The sequence below is a fragment of the Procambarus clarkii genome, chromosome 28 (genome assembly GCF_040958095.1).
Source record: "Procambarus clarkii isolate CNS0578487 chromosome 28, FALCON_Pclarkii_2.0, whole genome shotgun sequence".
Taxonomy (NCBI): domain Eukaryota; kingdom Metazoa; phylum Arthropoda; class Malacostraca; order Decapoda; family Cambaridae; genus Procambarus; species Procambarus clarkii.
This window is the reverse complement of record NC_091177.1, coordinates 27,386,164-27,407,969: the sequence shown is the minus strand read 5'-3', so window position 1 is coordinate 27,407,969 and position 21,806 is coordinate 27,386,164. Positions and strand designations below refer to the sequence as shown.

The 21,806-nt window shown below is 52.5% G+C and overlaps 2 protein-coding genes across 2 annotated transcripts; one reads left to right on the top strand and one right to left on the bottom strand.

Moving 5' to 3' along the window:
* Positions 1-10,792: 10,792 nt before the first annotated feature.
* On the bottom strand, positions 10,793-11,248 carry LOC138369449 (tetra-peptide repeat homeobox protein 1-like). Its single transcript, XM_069332696.1, has one exon. It carries the CDS (start codon positions 11,246-11,248, stop codon positions 10,793-10,795), a length of 456 nt encoding a protein of 151 aa, XP_069188797.1.
* A 972-nt stretch (positions 11,249-12,220) lies between these two features.
* LOC138369448 (uncharacterized) lies at positions 12,221-17,540 on the top strand. The gene is made up of 8 exons (XM_069332695.1): positions 12,221-12,546; positions 12,676-12,853; positions 13,161-13,412; positions 13,533-13,700; positions 14,062-15,564; positions 15,661-15,816; positions 16,273-16,650; positions 17,004-17,540. The coding sequence occupies exons 1-8, from the start codon at positions 12,221-12,223 to the stop codon at positions 17,538-17,540; spliced, it is 3,498 nt and encodes a 1,165-aa protein (XP_069188796.1).
* The last annotated feature ends 4,266 nt before the right edge of the window (positions 17,541-21,806 follow it).

Genomic DNA, 21,806 nt, shown 5'->3' with positions numbered 1-21,806 from the left:
CTGGTGGTGGTGAGTGGTGGCGGCGGGTGGTGGGTGGTGGCGGCTGTGGTGGGTGGTGGCGGGCGGTGGCGGCTGGTGGTGGGTGGTGGTGGCGGCGGTGGTGGTGGGTGGTGGTGGCGGCGGCGGCTGGTGGTGGTGGGTGGTGGTGGCGGCGGCGGCTGGTGGTGGGTGGTGGTGGCGGCGGCGGCTGGTGGTGGTGGGTGGTGGCGGCGGTGGTGGTGGGTGGTGGTGGCGGCGGCGGCGGCTGGTGGTGGTGGTGGTGGGTGGCGGCGGCGGCTGGTGGTGGTGGGTGGTGGCGGCGGGTGGTGGGTGGTGGCGGCTGTGGTGGGTGGTGGCGGGCGGTGGCGGGCGGTGGCGGGCGGTGGCGGGCGGTGGCGGGCGGCGGCGGCTGTGGTGGGTGGTGACGATCGGCGGTGGGGGGGGCTGGTGGCGGCTGGCGGTGGCGGCTTGCGGTGGCGACTGTGACAACGGGCGGTGACGGCTGATAGCGGGCGGTGGTGGCGGCTGGTGGCAGGTGGTGGTGGCGGCGGCGGTGATGGGTGGTGGCGGTGGCGGTGGTGGTGGGTGGTGGTGGCGGCGGCGGTGATGGGTGGTGGCGGCGGTGGTGGTGGGTGGTGGTGGCGGCGGCGGCTGGTGGTGGTGGGTGGTGGTGGTGGGTGGTGGCGGCGGGTGGCGGTGGTGGGTGGGGGTGGCTGGTGGCGGGTGGCGGCGGGTGGTGGGTGGTGGCGGCGGGTGGTGAGTGGCGGTGGTGGGTGGCGGTGGCTGGTGGCGGGTGGCGGCTGGTGGCGGGTGATGGCGGGTGGCGGCTGGTGGTGGGTGGCGGCTGGTGGTGGGTGGCAGCGGGTGGCGGCTGGTGGTGGGTGGTGGCGGGTGGCGGCTGGTGGTGGGTGGCGGCTGGTGGTGGGTGGTGGCTGGTGGTGGGTGGCGGGTGGCGGCGGGTGGTGGGTGGTGGCGGCGGGTGGTGAATGGCGGTGGTGAGTGGCGGTGGTGGGTGGCGGTGGCTGGTGGCGGGTGGCGGCTGGCGGCTGGTGGTGGGTGGTGGCGGGTGGCGGCTGGTGGTGGGTGGTGGCGGGTGGCGGCTGGTGGTGGGTGGCGGGTGGTGGGTGGTGGCGGCGGGTGGTGAGTGGCGGTGGCGGCTGGTGGTGGGTGGTGGCGGGTGGCGGCTGGTGGTGGGTGGTGGCGGCGGGTGGCGGTGGTGGGTGGCGGTGGCTGGTGGCTGGTGGCGGGTGGCGGCTGGTGGTGGGTGGTGGCGGCGGGTGGTGAGTGGCGGTGGTGGGTGGCGGTGGCTGGTGGCGGGTGGCGGCTGGTGGCGGGTGGCGGCTGGTGGTGGGTGGTGGCGGGTGGCGGCTGGTGGTGGGTGGTGGCGGCTGGTGGTGGGTGGTGGCGGCTGGCGGCTGGTGGTGGGTGGCGGGTGGTGGGTGGTGGCGGCGGGTGGTGAGTGGCGGTGGCGGCTGGTGGTGGGTGGTGGCGGGTGGCGGCTGGTGGTGGGTGGTGGCGGCGGGTGGTGAGTGGCGGTGGTGGGTGGCGGTGGCTGGTGGCGGGTGGCGGCTGGTGGCGGGTGGTGGCGGGTGGCGGCTGGTGGTGGGTGGCGGCGGGTGGCGGCTGGTGGTGGGTGGTGACGGGTGGCGGCTGGTGGTGGGTGGCGGCTGGTGGTGGGTGGTGGCGGGTGGCGGCTGGTGGTGGGTGGCGGGTGGCGGCGTTTGGTGGGTGGTGGGGGCGGGTGGTGAATGGCGGTGGTGGGTGGCGGTGGCTGGTGGCGGCTGGTGGTGGGTGGTGGCGGGTGGCGGCTGGTGGTGGGTGGTGGCGGCGGGTGGCGGTGGTGGGTGGCGGTGGCTGGTGGCGGGTGGCGGCTGGTGGTGGGTGGTGGCGGCGGGTGGTGAGTGGCGGTGGTGGGTGGCGGTGGCTGGTGGCGGGTGGCGGCGGGTGGCGGGTGGCGGCTGGTGGTGGGTGGTGGTGGGTGGTGGCGGGTGGCGGCTGGTGGTGGGTGGTGGCGGGTGGCGGCTGGTGGTGGGTGGCGGGTGGTGGGTGGTGGCGGCGGGTGGTGAGTGGCGGTGGCGGCTGGTGGTGGGTGGTGGCGGCTGGTGGTGGGTGGTGGCGGGTGGCGGCTGGTGGTGGGTGGTGGCGGGTGGCGGCTGGTGGTGGGTGGTGGCGGCGGGTGGCGGTGGTGGGTGGCGGTGGCTGGTGGCGGGTGGCGGCTGGTGGTGGGTGGTGGCGGCGGGTGGTGAGTGGCGGTGGTGGGTGGCGGTGGCTGGTGGCGGGTGGCGGCTGGTGGCGGGTGGTGGCGGGTGGCGGCTGGTGGTGGGTGGTGGCGGGTGGCGGCTGGTGGTAGGTGGCGGGTAGTGGGTGGTGGCGGCGGGTGGTGAGTGGCGGTGGCGGCTGGTGGTGGGTGGTGGCGGGTGGCGGCTGGTGGTGGGTGGTGGCGGGTGGTGGCTGGTGGTGGGTGGTGGCGGGTGGCGGCTGGTGGTGGGTGGTGGCGGGTGGCGGCTGGTAGTGGGTGGTGGCGGCTGGTGGTGGGTGGTGGCGGGTGGCGGCTGGTGGCGGGTGGCGGCTGGTGGTGGTTGGCGGGTGGCGGCGGGTGGCGGCTGGTGGTGGGTGGCGGGTGGCGGCTGGTGGTGGGTGGTGGCGGGTGGCGGCTGGTGGTGGGTGGCGGCTGGTGGTGGGTGGTGGCGGCTGGTGGTGGGCGGCGGCTGGTGGTGGGTGGTGGGTGGTGGGTGGCGGGTGGCGGCGGGTGGCGGCTGGTGGCGGCCAGCTGGGACACACCCTTCCCCACTGAAGGTCTGAGTACAACTAACCATATGTCTCTCTCACCCACCAGCCCAGTGTTGCCAGCTCGCGCTCTCAAAATGTTTCCTTCAAAGATTGTATATTATCTTTGAACAACAAGTTTGATTATCAAGGAAATAATGCATATATTATTGTCACATTAATACTGTGCAATATCTTATTACATTCCTGCTAAATAATTATAATTTGAAACAGGACAAAAAATCCAACATATATATAAAAACCAACATTAGAGATCACGAGGCCTAGGCCTCGCCTGTGACCACACATCCTGCCTCCCCTGGCCTGCTACCCTCTCACACCTCACACTCTTAACTCTCTCATAATCACTCTCACTCTCTTACTCTGTCACTCTTACTCTCTGTCACTCTTACTCTCTGCCACTCTTACTCTCTGTCACTCTTACTCTCTGTCACTCTTACTCTGTCACTCTTACTCTGTCACTCTTACACTCTGTCACTCTTACTCTCTGTCACTCTTACTCTGTCACTCTTACTCTCTGTCACTCTTACTCACTGTCACTCTTACTCTCTATCACTCTTACTCTGTCACTCTTACTCTGTCACTCTTACTCTCTGTCACTCCTACTCTCTGTCACTCTTACTCTCTATCACTCTTACTCTGTCACTCTTACTCTGTCACTCTTACTCTCTGTCACTCTTACTCTGTCACTCTTACTCTCTGTCACTCTTACTCTCTGTCACTCTTACTCTCTGTCACTCTTACTCTCTGTCACTCTTACTCTGTCACTCTTACTCTGTCACTCTTACTCTGTCACTCTTACTCTCTGTCACTCTTACTCTCTGTCACTCTTACTCTCTGTCACTCTTACTCTCTGTCACTCTTACTCTTTCACTCTTACTCTCTGTCACTCTTACTCTCTGTCACTCTTACTCTCTGTCACTCTTACTCTGTCATTCTTACTCACTCTCAGTCACCCTTACCCATTCATACTCACTCTCTCACTCTTACTCTCATACTCTTTCTCTCAATCACTCTTACTCTCAATCACTCTTACTCTCAATCACTCTTACTCTCATTCTTACTCTTACTCACTCTTACTCTCAATCACTCTTATTCTCATTCTTACTCCTACTCCCAATCACTCTTACTCCCAATCACTCTTACTCTCAATCACTCTTACTCCCAATCACTCTTACTCTCAATCACTCTTACTCTCAATCACTCTTACTCTCAATCACTCTTACTCTCATTCTTACTCTTACTCACTCTTACTCTCAATCACTCTTATTCTCATTCTTACTCCTACTCCCAATCACTCTTACTCCCAATCACTCTTACTCCCAATCACTCTTACTCTCAATCACTCTTACTCCCAATCACTCTTACTCTCAATCACTCTTACTCTCAATCACTTTTACTCTCAATCACTCTTACTCTCAATCACTCTTACTCTCACTAACTCTCAATCACTCTTACTCTCACTCTAACTCTCAATCACTCTTACACACTATTACTCACTCTTTCTCTCAGTCATCCTTACTCACTCTCATACTCACTCTTACTCTGTCACTCTTACTCTCTGTCACTCTTACTCTCTGTCACTCTTACTCTCTGTCACTCTTACTCTCTGTCACTCTTATTCTCATTCTTACTCTTACTCTCACTCTTACTCCCAATCACTCTTACTCCCAATCACTCTTTCTCTCAATCACTCTTACTCCCAATCACTCTTACTCTGAATCACTCTTACTCTCAATCACTCTTACTCTCAATCACTCTTACTCTCAATCACTCTTACTCTCACTAACTCTCAATCACTCTTACTCTCACTCTAACTCTCAATCACTCTTACTCTCATACTCACCCTTACTCTCAATCACTTTACTCTCACTCTTACTCATTCTGTCACCCTTACTCTCACTCTTACTCACTCTGTCACTCTTACTCACTCTCAGTCACTCTTACTTATACTCACTCTTACTCACACTTACACACTCTCTGGCACTCTCACTCACCTTCAGTCACTCTTACTCACTCTTACCCACTCTCTCTCACTCTTACTCACTCTAGTTAATAAGAACACGCCAATATAAGACAACAAAACGTTTTCAGATTCTTTCTCACCACTTTCCAGCAACTTTTATAATTTATATAAATTATCTTAGGGAATAATACATAAATTATATATTTAAACATGATATTAGTGTTTAGTGGAATGCATAAGGAGTCAAATTGTGTTAAAAAGAGCGATTTTTAGAAAATTTGGAAAACTACTTTTTTCTGTTCATATTATAACTAAATGGATTTTAAAGGTTTCACTCAGCCAATATATATCATTCACAATTTATTAATGAATTTTACAAAAAAACACCATAAATTTTATATTTAAACATGTAAAAACTATTTGTTTTACATTTGGAAGAAAATAATTGTAGAAAAACTATTTATAATTAAACCTTTGTGTTTGGATTTTTTAAGTAAAAGTTTCTCAAAGGCTCTCCTGCACCATTCTCAATGCAAATCATTCCCACACCTATGGGAAGAGATAGGCGAACGTTGTGTAGATGATTTGTGTTTGCTGGGTCCCACACCACTACTGAGGCGGGCAGGTCACTCTCACACCACTACTGGGGCAAGCAGGTCACTCTCACACCACTACTGAGGCGGGCCGGTCACTCTCACATCACTGCTGAGGCGGGCAGGTCACTCCCACACCACTACTGAGGCGGGCAGGTCACTCCCACACCACTACTGAGGCGGGCAGGTCACTCCCACATCATTGCTGAGGCTGGCAGGTCACTCCCACACCACTACTGAGGCGGGTAGATCACTCTCACACCACTACTGAGGCGGGCATGTCACTCCCACATAACATCTACTATGTTGACGTCAACAGCTGCGGCAAGTGTTGTGGTGCGTGACGGTGGTGGTGGTGAGCGACGACCTCGCCTTCCTCGCCGCCTTCGCTGAGTGGTCTCTCAAGGGCCGCTTGCTGGTTTGGGCAACGAGGCTCCTCGCAGTCACTCGTCTCACCCTTCCAGAGGTGCAAGACCTTCTGTGCTCCCACTGGACATTTTCCATGATGAATACCATGTTACTTATCTTGAACGACAGGTCACGCATTCCCAGGTAAATATCTATAAGAATGACTACCTGTCTGACTGTTTGCCTGTTTGTGTCTGTCTGTTAAAAGACGGAGGCCACACGGTTGGGACTTGCCTCACCCAAATTGGCAGAGGGAATGGTCTGGCGAATGGGATAAATATAGGATGGTCTCCGTCGCACAAATTAATAACGTAAGCGTGCCAGGGTCACATCTATACATGATACATACACCCCCCACGACGATTTTTGGCATTATCCGCCACCTACACGGCTAAATATTTTCAAAATTTTCCAAATTATTTTTTTATAGTAATATGCATTATTAGTCACTGATCTTGGCCGATTTCCTGCTGTCAAAAAGACACGCCTTACACAGCATCAAAGGATCCTCGAGCAATGGTTCTTTACCAGAGCCAGGGATAACTATTATTTTTGTTGTATATCACACCAGTGAGCTCCTCTCACTGCCCACTACCCACACATTAAACAATTATATTTTGTATAAGAGACAATTAGACAAAGGCAGATAATAGACAGATGGAGGGATAGATAGGTAGATGGATAAGCAGGTGGATAGGTAGATGAATAGACATGAGTATATGGATGGATAAATAAATGGATGGATAGACGAATAGATAGATGGAATGACAGTTGGATGGATGGATATATGGAAGGGCAGTTGGATGAATAGATTGATGGAAAACAGTTGGATGGATAGACTGAATGACAGTTGGATAGACAGATGGAAAGGCAGTTGTATGGATAGATAGATAGAAGGACAGTTGTATGGATAAATAGATGGCAAGACAGTTGGATGGATAGATAGATGGCATGTCAGTTGGATGGATAGACAGATGGCATATCAGTTGAATGGATATGTAGATGGAAAGACAGTTGGATGGATGGATAGATGGAAAGACTGATAGAGCAGTAGGTGCATGGATAGATACATGGAGATAAAGTTAGAGATAGAACGATGGGTGTATATAGATTGATGGATAGATGGTTGAACAAATTGATGGATAAATGGTTGCACAAATTGATGGATAGATGAACAAAGAGATGAACTAATGGATGGAGGGACAGATGGATGGACAGATGGATAGGTGGATGGATTTATGGATATATAAGTGGATATTGTTACGTACCTCAGCCCTGTATTCCTCTATTCCCACATATAAGAGTCATAACACCCTGTTTGTACTTATTTATTAGAAGCTTTAGTTGATTTTATACACTTGAGAGGAAGCATGATGTTGCATTTGAGTGAAATTGCGCATTTAATTTATTTGGGATGAGGCTATCAGGCGTCTCCTCCATACAAATAAGGTGGAGCGAGCCGAGGGGGGGGGCGGAGGTCAGGATTCCCACATGGGGTCGAGGCCCCTGGTGCATTCTGGGTACGGCGCCAGCCGTGGCGTGAAAGGTCGGCGGTGGGGGTCTGGCCGAGCGGACCTATGGCGTAACGCCCAGGCGTGACATAGGCACGACAGCATGCGCTTCTGCTGGAAGCAGGAAATTTGAGATTACTTGCTACCAGGTTCGAGTCTGAGCTGAGTTGCGCTCCAGCAATCAGCTGCTTTGGAAAAGTATAGGCCTCCAAACTGGTGCAAATAGGAAACTGAATGGGTACCAATAAAGAGGAAGACCTGTTGACTCCCGTGGGATTATTGTGGCAGAACTTTTCTGGCGTGAAGACGACCCAAGAGCTCGGTGCCCACAGGGTCTTGCGTAATTTTCTGAAGTGGCACTGGGAGGAGTGTTGGACATTCTTGTGGGCTGCGCACGTCGGCATTTGTGTGGAACTGAATCGGTAGCCGGTCCTGCTCTTTTGAAATTCAACAGTCGTTTACCAACCCGACGAGTCTGTGAGAGGCAGTGGACCAGTGTGTCAAGTTTGTTAGTCTGGGTGAGCCAGGCAACAGCAGTCACAACCTGTCATCTGGGGAGGAATACCTGGTGTAGGAGTGGCGCCCGACGAGGAGCTTGTGAACTAGCGGCACGATCAGTGAGAAGGCACTCGGTCCTCATTGATCTACTAGGAGCCACTCGACGCCTCTTCGCCGGATCTACGAGGAGCCTGTCATCGCGATGCTGATCTACGACCAGCAGTATTGGTCGATAAGGTACATAATTTTGCCCTTCCATTTCCCCCTTGTGTTTGGAAAGGTTATACATAAATAATGTGATACCCATGATTTACGTGTGATGTGACTTTGAACTTAAACAGTTTAATATTAATTATGAGGTACCAGTGATTATATTTTGGAGTTGATAACGCAGTGGTTTAAAGACTTCAAACTATTCAAGAGGCGTTATAATATATATTTATATCAAGTGATATCAGTGTTTACGTGACAGCCTCATATGGGCGATTTTGGGAGACAGTGAAGAGTAGCCCGATGTGATATTAATTTCAGAAGTGTTGCCATTTAACGGATTCAGAGAGATTTTTGCCGACCGCCAGTGTAGACTATCATCGAGTAAACCCATCAATTTTACTAGTGTGCTTCCTTCCTTCCTTCCCTTCTATTCTTTGTTGTGTTGTAGTGTGAGGTTTACTGTGCACCACACCATTACGTCAAGAGAACTAGACTGGGAGAGTTAATGTACCACTGAGTTTGGAGTATTACTTGGCTGCGAGGAGAGTCGAGTCAAATTTTCGACCTTGTTGTATGATATCTTATGGGCGGGCACTCTACCTGGAGTAGACCCTGAGTTTTCGTGTCCACGGACACCCCAGCAAGGAAACTAGGGAGTGGTTGGGTGATCTCACTCCCTAGAGGGTGCAACACCAGGTTTGATGGTTGAACTCAGCCCCGCTGCTAGACTGAGGTGCTCCCCAGTGGTGAACAGTGTCACCCAATGGGGGGAGGGGGGGGGGGGCAGAAGCCCGGCCCCCATCAGTGAAGAGCTGTGAGAGGAGGGTGCTGAGGTACTCCAGGGATTCCACCGGGCTGGATGAACGGAGGTCATACCGTCACAATATGTAGAGAGGGTAGATGGATGGATAGATAGATGAATAGACAATAAATAAATGAATACATAGATGGATGGATGAATTGAAAAATAGATGGATGTATATAGAGAGGAATATTATGAGACAGACCCGGGTAACGTCGGTAAAAACCGCTAGTCTATACTATAAGAGAGAATTTCTGTTTATTTGTCTGTTCAAAGTTGGGGGCAATATGTATTGTATAGATCTTTAATATTAGTATATTTTGGTAGCAGTCTTTCCTGTAGACATATATTATTAAATATGACCGAAAAAGTAAGATTAATAATTCTAACACGAATTTTTTCAATCTTTCGTACATTTCTTTTCACTGTTGGTGGTAATTCAAAAATCAATTCTCCAAAATTCATTTTTATTTCTAGTCTGACGCGACACTTGAGCGCGTTTCGTAAAACTTATTACATTTTCAAAGACTTTAGTTTACACATACACAGTATACACATCTATAGTATAGTATATATATAGTATATAGGCAAGACAACAACATCTCTTTCTAGGCGTTTAACGATGCATAAGCAACAGGGCTCCATTAAGGAACATATAATCTCTTCCCACAACCAAACCATCGCCAGAGAAATCCTAGTAAACAACACAGAAATCATCGATAGATACAGCGATAGCAGGCGGCTTGACGTTTGCGAGGCACTACACATTAAGAAGTCAACACCAGCAATCAACAGCCAATTAATGCACAACTATATTCAACCCACCTCAAAACTCCGCTCCAATATAGAAGCATCAAGAAATATGGACCAATAGGCTTTCTACAATCACTTCCATTCAATACCCATTGTTTCGTGTTCTGTCTTGTGTTGATGAATTTAATACCCTATTAAAACCACCTCACCCCATCCACCTCACTAAAATGTAGATATAAACAAATCGGAGATGTGTAAGTTCTATTCAGTTGTGTATGTGTAAACTAAAGTCTTTGAAAATGTAATAAGTTTTACGAAACGCGCTCAAGTGTCGCGTCAGACTAGAAATAAAAATGAATTTTGGAGAATTGATTTTTGAATTACCACCAACAGTGAAAAGAAATGTACGAAAGATTGAGAAAATTCGTGTTAGAATTATTAATCTTACTTTTTCGGTCATATTTAATAATATAAGTATAGATCTTTATACACTCTTATATTCAATATGTAATCTTAACTAGTAATGTTGGAGAAATAAGCAATCTTTGTAAATGGTTATATATTTGCAAAATTTGATTAAATACGCAATCGTTGAAAATGGAATTAAACATGCATTCATTGAAAAGGGACTGATTAAGGGGTGATTAAGATTGGTTGATGACATAACTGAACATTAGGGATGACCGGTACTGTTCGGTACCGAAGAAACAAAATAAAAATTGAATACATCGAATACGTTATCGAATACATCGAACACGTCTCCCCTGGACACATCACTGGACAGGCCTCTGGACACATTCCTGGACAGGCTCCTGGACACATCCCTGGGCAGGGCTCCTGGACAGGACCCTGGACACATCCCTGGACAGGCCCCTGTACACATCCCTGGACAGGCCCCTGGACACATTCCTGGACAGGCCCCTGGACACATCCCTGGACAGGCCCCTGGACACATCCCTGGACAGGCCCCTGGACATATCCCTTGACAGGCCCCTGGACACATCCCTGGATAGGCCCCTGAACACATCCCAGCACAGGCCCCTTCACACATCCCTGGACACATCCCTGCGCAGGCCCTTTCACACATCCCTGGACAGGCCCCTGGACACATCTCTGGAAACATCCCTGGACACATCCCTGCACAGGCCCCTGGACACATCCCTGGACAGGGCCCCTGGACAAGCCCTTGTACACATCCCTCGACAGGCCCCTGGACACATCCCTGGACAGGCCCCTGGACACATCCCTCGACAGGCCCCTAGACACATCCCTGGACAGGCCCCTAGACACATCCCTCGACAGGCCCCTGGACACATCCCTGGAAAGGCCCCTGGACACATCCCTGGATAGGCCCCTGGACACATCCTTGCACAGGCCCCTTGACACATCCCTGGACAGGCCCCTGGACACATCCCTGGACACATCCTTGGAAAGGCCCCTGGACACATCCCTGCAAAGGCCCCTGGACACATCCCTGCAAAGGCCCCTGGACACATCCCTGGACAGACCCCTGGACACATCCCTGGACAGGTCCCTGGACACATCCCTGGATAGGCCCCTGAACACATCCCTGCACAGACCCCTTGACACATCCCTGGACAGGCCCCTGGACACATTCCTGGACACATCCCTGCGCAGGCACTTTCACACATCCCTGGACAGGCCCCTGGACACATCCCTGGACACATCCCTGCACAGGCCCCTGGACACATCCCTGGACAGGGCCCCCTGGACACATCCCTGGACAAGCCCTTGTTCACATCCCTCGACATGCCCCTGGACACATCCCTGGACAGGCCCCTGGACACATCCTTCGACATGCCCCTAGACACATCCCTGGACACATCCCTCGACAGGCCCCTGGACACATCCCTGGAAAGGCCCCTGGACACATCCATGGACAGGCCCCTAGACACATCCCTTAACAGGCCCTTGGACACATCCCTGGATAGGCCCCTGGACACATCCTTGCACAGGCCCCTTGACACATCCCTGGACAGGCCCCTGGACACATTCCTGGACACATCCATGGACTGGCCCCTGGACACATCCCTGCAATGTCCCCTGGACACATCCCTTGACAGGCCCCTGGACACATCTTTGGATAGGGCCCCTGGACACATCCCTAGACAGGCATTTGTACACATCCCTCGACAGGCCCCTGGACACATCCCTGGACAGGCCTCTAGACACATCCCTGGAGAGGACCGAAGACACATCCTTGGACACATCCCTCGACAGGCCCCTGGACACATCCCTGGAAAGGCCCCTGGACACATCCCTGAACAGGCCCCTGGACAGACCTCTGGACACATCCCTGGACAGATCCAAGGTAGGCCCCAGGTCACATCCCTGGACACATCCCTCGACAGGCTCCTGGACACATCCCTGGAAAGGGCCCCTGGACACATCCCTGCACAGGCCCCAGGATACATCTCTGGATAGTCCCCTCGACACATCCCTGGACAGGCCCCAAGACACATCCCTGGACACATCCCTCGACAGGCCCCTGGACACATCCCTTGACAGGCCCCAAGACACATCCCTGGACACATCCCTCGACAGACCCCTGGACACATCCCTGGACAGGCCCCTGGACACATCCCTGGACACATCCCTGGACACATCCCAGGCAGGCCACTGGACACATCCCTGGACAGGTCCCTGGACACATTCCTGGACAGGCCCCTAGCTGGACACATCCCTGGACATGCTCCTTGACACATCCCTGGACAAGCCCATGGACACATCCATGGATAGGCCCCTGGACAGGCCCCTGGACACATCTGTGGACAGGCACCTAGACACATCCCTGCATAGGCCCCTGGACACATCCCTGGACACATCCCTGGACAGGCCCCTGGATACATCCCTGGACATGACCCTGGACACATCCCTGGATAGGCCCCTAGACACATCCCTGGACAGGGCCCTGGACACATCCCTGGACAGGCCCCTGGACACACCCCTGAACACATCCCTGGACAGGCCTCTGGACACATCCCTGGAAAGGCCCAAGGACACATCCATGCACAGGCCCCTGGACACATCCCTTGACAGGCCCCAGGACAGGGCCCCTGGACACATCCCTGGACAGGCCCCTTGACACATCCCTGGACAGGCCCCTGGACACATCCCTGGACAGGTTTTGGTTCACATCCCTAGACAGGCCCCTGGACACATCCCTCGACTGGCCCTTGGACACATCTCTGGACAGGCCCCAGGACACATCCCTGGAAAAGCCCCTGGACACATCCCTGGACAAGCCCCTGGACAGGCCCCTGGACACATCCCTGGACAGTCCCCTGGACACATCCCTGGACAGGCCTCTGGATACATCCCTGTACAGCCTCCTGGACACATCACTGGGCAGGGCTCCTGGACACATCCCTCGAGAGGCCCCTGGACAGGACCCTGGACACATCCCTGGAAAGGCCCCTGTATACATCCCTGGACAGGCCCCTGGACACATCCCTGGACAGGCCCCTGGACACATCCCTTGACAGGCCCCTGGACACATCCCTGGCCAGGCCCCTGGACACATCCCTGGACAGGCCCCTGGACACATCCCTTGACAGGCCCCTGGACACATCCCTGGATAGGCCCCTGGACACATGCCTACACAGGCCCCTTGACACATCCTTGGACAGGCCCCTGGACACATTCCTGGACACATCCCTGAACAAGCCCCTGGACACATCCCTGAAGACATCCCTGCACAGGCCCTTCAACACATCCCTGGACAGGCCCCTGGACACATCCCTGCAAAGGCCCCTGGACACATCCCTGCAAAGGCCCCTGGACACATCCCTGGACACATCCCTGCACAGGCCCCTGGACACATCCCTGGACAGGCCCCTGGACACATCCCTGGACAGGCCCCTGGACACATCCCTGGACAGGCCCCTGGACACATCCCTGGACAGGGCCCTGGACACATCCCTTGACAGGCCCCTGGACACATCCCTGGATAGGCCCCTGGACACATCCCTACACAGGCCCCTTGACACATCCTTGGACAGGCCCCTGGACACATTCCTGGACACATCCCTGAACAAGCCCCTGGACACATCCCTGAAGACATCCCTGCACAGGCCCTTCAACACATCCCTGGACAGGGCCCTGGACACATCCCTGCAAAGGCCCCTGGACACATCCCTGCACAGCCCCCTGGCCACATCCCTGGACAGGCCCCTGGACACATCCCTCGACAGGGTCCCTGGACTCATCCCTGGACAGGCCTTTGTACACATCCCTCGACAGGCCTCTGGACACATCCCTGGACAGGCCCCTGGACACATCCCTCGACAGGCCCCTGGACACATCCCTCGATAGGCCCCTGGACACATCCCTGGGCAGGCCCCTAGACACATCCCTGGACACATCCCTCAACAGTCCCCTGGACACATCCCTGGACAGGCCCCTAGACACATCCCTGGACACATCCCTCGACAGGCCCCTGGACACAGCCCTGGACAGGCCCCTGGACACATCCCTGGACAGGCCTCTGGACACATCTCTGGACAGGCTCTTGGACACATCCCTGGATAGATCCCAGGCAGGCCCCTGGTCACATCCCTGGTCACATCCCTGAACAGGCTCCTGGACACATCCCTGGACAGACCCCTGGACACATCCCTGGACAGGCCCCTGGACACATCCCTGCACAGGCCCCTGGACACATCCCTGGACAGGCCCCTGGACACATCCCTGGATACATCCTTGGACAGGCCCCTCGACAGGCCTTTGTACACATCCGTGGACAGGCCCCTGGACACATCCGTGGACAGGCCCCTGGACACATCCCTCGACAGGCCCCTGGACACATCCCTCGACAGGCCCCTGGACACATCCCTGGACAAGCCCATGGACACATACATGGATAGGCCCCTGGACAGGCCCCTGGACACATCTCTGGACAGACCCCTAGACACATCCCTGCATAGGCCCCTGGACACATCCCTGGACAGGCCCCTGGACACATCCCTGGACAGGCCCCTGGATACATCCCTGGACATGACCCTGGGCACATTCCTGGACACATCCCTGGATAGGCCCCTAGACACATCCCTGGACAGGGCCCTGGACACATTCCTGGACAGGCCCCTGGACACACCCCTGGACACATCCCTGGACAGGCCTCTGCACACATCCCTGGAAAGGCCCAAGGACACATCCATGCACAGGCCCCTGGACACATCCCTTGACAGGCCCCTGGACAGGGCCCCTGGACACATCCCTGGACAGGCCCCTGGACACATCCCTGGACAGGTTTTGGTTCACATCCCTAGACAGGCCCCTGGACACATCCCTCGACAGGCCCCTGGACAGGCCCTTGGACACATCTCTGGACAGGCCCATGGACACATCCCTGGAAAAGCCCCTGGACACATCCCTGGACAGTCCCCTGGACACATCCCTGGACAGGCCTCTGGATACATCCCTGTACAGGCTCCTGGACACATCACTGGGCAGGGCTCCTGGACAAATCCCTCGAGAGGCCCCTGGACAGGACCCTGGACACATCCCTGGACAGGCCCCCTGGACACATCCCTGGACAGGCCCCTAGACACATCCCTGGACAGGCCCCTGGACACATCCCTGGACAGGCCCCTGGACACATCCCTGGACAGGTCCCTGGACACATCCCTTGACAGGCCCCTGGACACATCCCTGGATAGGCCCCTGGACACATCCCTGCACAGGCCCCTTGACACATTCTTGGACAGGCCCCTGGACACATTCCTGGACACATCCCTGAACAAGCCCCTGGACACATCCCTGAAGACATCCCTGCACAGGCCCTTCAACACATCCCTGGACAGGCCCCTGGACACATCCCAGGACACATCCCTGCACAGGCCCCTGGACACATCCCTGGACAGGCCCCTGGACATATCCCTCGACAGGGTCCCTGGACTCATCCCTGGACAGGCCTTTGTACACATCCCTCGACAGGCCTCTGGACACATCCCTGGACAGGCCCCGAGACACATCCCTGGACAGGCCCCTGGACACATCCCTGGACAGGCCCCTGGACACATCCCTGGACAGGTCCCTGGACACATCCCTTGACAGGCCCCTGGACACATCTCTGGATAGGCCCCTGGACACATCCCTGCACAGGCCCCTTGACACATTCTTGGACAGGCCCCTGGACACATTCCTGGACACATCCCTGAACAAGCCCCTGGACACATCCCTGAAGACATCAATGCACAGGCCCTTCAACACATCCCTGGACAGGCCCCTGGACACATCCCAGGACACATCCCTGCACAGGCCCCTGGACACATCCCTGGACAGGCCCCTGGACACATCCCTCGACAGGGTCCCTGGACTCATCCCTGGACAGGCCTTTGTACACATCCCTCGACAGGCCTCTGGACACATCCCTGGACAGGCCCCTGGACACATCCCTCGACAGGCCCCTGGACACATCCCTCGATAGGCCCCTTGACACATCCCTGGACAGGCCCCTAGACACATCCCTGGACACATCCCTCGACAGTCTCCTGGACACATCCCTGGACAGGCCCCTAGACACATCCCTGGACACATCCCTCGACAGGCCCCTGGACACAGCCCTGGACAGACCTCTGGACACATCTCTGGACAGGCTCTTGGACACATCCCTGGATAGATCCCAGGCCGGCCCCTGGGCACATCCCTGGACACATCCCTGAACAGGCTCCTGGACACATCCCTGGACAGACCCCTGGACACATCCCTGGATAGGCCCCTGGACACATTCCTGCACAGGCTCCTGGACACATCCCTGGACACATCCCTGGATACATCCTTGGACAGGCCCCTCGACAGGCCTTTGTACACATCCCTCGACAGGCCCCTGGACACATCCCTGGACAGGCCCCTGGACACATCCCTCGACAGGCCCCTGGACACATCCCTCGACAGGCCCCTGGACACATCCCTCGACATGCCCCTAGACATATCCCTGGACACATCCCTCGACAGTCCCCTGGACACATCCCTGGACAGGCCCCTAGACACATCCCTGGACAGGCCCCTAGACACATCCCTGGATACATCCCTCGACAGGCCCCTGGGCACATCCCTGGACAGGCCCCTGGACACATCCCTGGACAGGCCTATGGACACATCTCTGGACAGGCCCCTGTACACATCCCTGCACATTCCCCTTGACACATCCCTGGACAAGCCCCGTGACACATCCCTGGATAGGCCCCTGGACAGGTCCCTGGACACATCCCTGGACAGGCCCTGGACACATCCCTGTTAAGGCCCCTGGACACATTCCTGGACAGGCCCCTGGACACATCCCTGGACAGGCCCCTGGACACATCCCTGGACAGGACCCTGGAAACATTCCTGAACACTTCCCTGGATAGGCCCCTGGACACATCCCTGGACAGGCCCCTGGGCACATCCCTGGACAGGCCCCTGGACACATCCCTGGACAGGCCCCTGGACACATCCCTGGACAGGTTTTTGTACACATCCCTTGACAGGCCCCTGGACACATCCCTGGACAGGCCCCTGGACACTTTCCTGGACAGGCCCCTGGACAGGCCTCTGGACACATCTCTGAACAGGCTCCTGGACACATCCCTGGACAGATCCCAGGCAGGCCCCTGGACACATCCCTGGACAGGCCCCAGGACACATCCCTGGACAGGCCCCTGGACTCTTCCCTGGACAGGCCCCTGGACACATCCCTGGGCAGGCCACTGGACACATCCGTGCACAGGCCCCTTGGAACATCCCTGGACAGGCCCCTGGACACATACCTGGACAGGCCCCTGGACAGGCCCCTGGACACATTCCTGCATAGTCCCCTTGACACATCCCTGGACAGGCTCCTGGACACATCCTTTCACAGGCCCTTTGACACATCCCTGGACAAGCCCCTGGACACATCCCTCAACAGGCCCCTGGACACATCCCTGGACAGGCCCCCTGGACACATCCCTGGACAGGCCCCTGGACACATCCTTGGACAGTCCCCTGGATACATCCCTGGACAGGCTCCTGGACACATCCCTTGACACATCCCTGGACAGGCCCCTGGACACATCCATGGACAGGGCCCCTAGACACGGCCTTGGCTACATCCCTGGACTGGCCCCTTGGACACATCCCTGGACAGGCCCCTGGATACATCGTTGGACAGGCCCCCTGGACACATCCCTGGAAAGGCCCCTAGACACATCCCTGCACAGGCCCCTGGACACATCCCTGGACATCCCTGCACAAACCCCTGGACACATCCCTGGACAGGCCTCTGGACACATCCCTGGACAGGCCCCTTGACACATCCCGGGACAGGCCCCTGGACACATCTCTGGACATGCCCCTGGACACTTCCTAGGACAGGCCCCTGGACACCTCCCTGGACAAGCCCCTAGACACATCCCCGGACAGGCCCATGGACACATCCCTGGACAGGCGCCTGGACACATCCCTGCACAGGCCCATTGACAGGCACTCACAACAGTTTTCCAGTTGGACTTTATTCCATTTATGCTAACACTTCTTTTTTTTTAATAACCAGGCCCGAATTACCATTTTTTTTTCTTTTATTTATAAAACACATAAATACAATATAAAAACAGTTACCAAAGCACCATTACACAGTGAGTTGGATAGCACACACATGGCTCATAAGAAAATTGAAACAATCAACACAAAACAGGTGATTAAACTACACATCCATCAGCACAGAAGGAAAATTACAGTACTGACGAATAAAGGCGTATGATGGGGAACATAAATGAACACAACACAAGGGGAAAGCATATACCCATCCACGTAACCATGTACAAAACCCATAAAACACTTGAAAACATTAGTAACACTGTACCCAATGAAAACATTTCCCAAAACGCCCCACTAAACAACACACCTAAGGCATACAGACCAAAAGGCCGGACACATAATACAAAAACAAAGACCAATTACAAAAAATGCATAAAAGAAAAGCAATATGCAAAATTGACAGTAATAAATTAACAATGTAAAACAGCGTAAACGAAAACAAAGCAAATTACTCAGTTTTAAAGCACACAGTTCAGTTACAACACGCAACAGCCTACACAAACATATATATACACATACATATATATATATACATACACATAGTTTTGTTTTCCTTTTCCATATAAAGTCATTAAATAAATATACATTCAAACCCTAGCAAACACAGAGCCATCTCACACCACCCAAACCTAGGACACGAATAGTATACAGGTAACAGAAGAAATGCACAAATGAGAAAGTACCCACCCAAGGAAAACAGAACACATGTTATATCAAAGGCCACATATGGACTATGGCAGGGCATAATAAAAAGGACCCAAGAATCCAAAATGAAACACACATTACACTCCGAACCTGGAGAAAGCATGAATAAAACCAGTAGATAAAACTAGTTAACTATATAACAAAGTCCCCTCAACCGGAAACAATGTAACAGGGGGGTCACAGCACCCCTTAACCCGAAATTACCATTAGCGTAACCACCCACTACCACCAATGGATACTTTATCCATTAAGGCTTTATATGATGTAAAGATATATGATGTCACAATTCTTTCCAGTATTGACTTCCTAAATATTTTTTTTAAAGAATAATAAAAATTAACTTCTTTTTTTAAACTAAAGGTGGTGTCTTGTATAACATAATATGGTGATAGTTTCAGCGTGTATGTGAGCCTGCCGTACAGCGCCTCACATACCAGGATAGTGCGGACGGCGTCCTGGACAACAGTTCGTGGCCTCCAGCTCACTAACCATGATCTATTTCCTAACAAGTTCAATAAGTATGTATATGACTAAAATAAAAAAAAAATGTTAGCCGAAATACATTTTGTACTGTTCAATTTATTATATTCAGAGGAAAATAAAATGATACATTTCCAGTAACAATTGTATGTAACAACTAGATGAAATATATAATTTAGGTAAGTTTGAATGCCTGTGGGCACGCACTACAGCTGAGGGGATCAGAGGACAGAGTGGATCTCACGACAATTAAACTTTAGAATATTTACTCGGCGACATTTACAGTATTGAGTAGTTGCGAAATTAGTAAATATTATATTTTTAATGTAATATATACATAATACCATCTTGAATTTATGAAACAAAAATATTCTATCAGCTTTTACGGAGCCTCAGTAAACGTGACCGCTCTGCCATACCGACCTTACTGGACTGAGGCGGAGGTGGAACAAGATAGTTCTAGTTCCACCAGGTACTCTGGCAGCGACGCCAAGCTCCTCATCACCATAGCTGAAGCCCTCAACTTCACTTTTATTGTCCTTCCTGTAACTTCCTGGGACCAGGTATGTTGACGTCCCAGTTTAGCTTCGGTGTTGCCCCTGCGTTACAAAATAAATACTGTGGTATTCTGCATTCATAATACATGTATTCCAACCCCAAGTTTATCTTCATCGAACATTTCCGGTCGATTCAGATAATTTTGGTTTTTATGAGATCATACTGGTGATTACCCGAAAGATATCCAAGTGGATTTTTTTTAAATGGACCGTCAAAATTATTTGTTCATATCATAAATTACCACATATTTTTTCGTCTTTATAAAAAATGCATATACGGTACTCCCAGGTGACAAGCTTGGTAGTGGATAGGATCTCCTTCATGGCTACGGTCTTCCACGTTGTACTACCACAGCGCCAGCTCATTTATGACTTCACATATATCTATGAGCACGATCCGACTGGCTTCGTAATGGCCAAGCCGTCCCTAAGATCAAACTGGCAAAGCCTCTACGCGCCATTGACGGACGAGGTGTGGGCGTCAGTGCTGGCGTCCGTGCTGCTGGTACCGCTCCTGCTCTTCCTGGTACGTGGTGAGGGTGCTAGTACTCTGTTAACTCCTCATAATGTCCTCTGTTTTAGTTTACACAATTACAAGAAGTCTATAAGGCTGCCATGGCACCCTTATACTGTCAGTGTCGAGTTACATCCAAGCATCAGGATGGATCGCTTGGTCACAGAGACAAATATATATATATTTTTTACTAATGAAGCCAATGACAATTTCAATACTAATAAATCCATTGTTATTACTTCTCAACTTTATGTAAAGAAGTATTGTTATTGTGCAAGAGTTCCACCCGGTAAATTGGAAGAAAATAATGTCATTATTGCAGGTGTTGGTTTTATGGGTTGATGTATGTCTTGTTGGGAAAGTGAGCTGCTCTCTGGTTCTGTAATGATTTCGCATTTTTTGTTATGTTCTTATTCGCTTGATTTCTGCATTTGCCAATGAAGGATATATGGTATTGTATGTTAGGATAAACTCTGATGTATTGACAAACATATTCAAGGACTTGCTGGCTACATATCCATATAAAACTCGAATAAATTACTTAATGACTTCCTCGTTTCGTCCTTTTTTCAAGGTGAGAGTACAAAGGAGGCCACTTTTTTACTTTCTCTATGATTTCTTATATCTTGATCAAGTGTATGAGAGTGTTCTTAGAGAAGGAGAGGAGTCACCTCTTACTATACAAAACTGCATAGAAAGTTCAAATTCAGTCTTTTTATAAAACTGTTTACATTGAAACAGCATGATGCGATGATTATGCATAAAACGAATATATTTTACAGTACGAGGAAGATGCTAAAGAAGGATGTAATCTTAGCAAGATGTATAATACCATCGAGAGGAATGAAGGAAACTTGACACTGTTAACCCTCTTCATATGTTAATTATAATAAAAATAATGGAGAAACTTACAACAATGGGCCCCTGAACGTTGCACTACAGCAATCATGCTGTAGTGCTGGAATGAAGGTGAAGGAAAGAACCAATATATAAGTGTAAGTGTTATTAAAAAAAAAATCGGATGTAATCTGCATTATCTCTCAAAGTACTTTATACAAGATTCTGAATAACATTCCACGAGTTTACATTTATAATTTGGTTAAGTGCTCACACTCTGCGTCCATCACTAGATGTCGTCGTGATTATGTTCCCCCAGGGACTCGCCAAGAGATGTTTAAGTTTCAAAATAATACTCAATTATCCTCATTTTTGGGAATTGTTAGCAGGGCTCTGCGGTATCCCTATCCTTACACTGTACATCACAAGGTCTGTGCTTATGTGAATTAACGAGATTAGTTAGTTTCGCTTCCTTAAGAACAATTTTTACAGTTAATGGGATCTACTTTACTAAAAGATTTATTGCCAATTTACTGTCTCTAAAGTAAGTAATTATCAAAAAGAAGGCACCAAACCGGGAAGGCTATGTAGCACCATCAAATGTGCGGGATAATCAGAGGGCG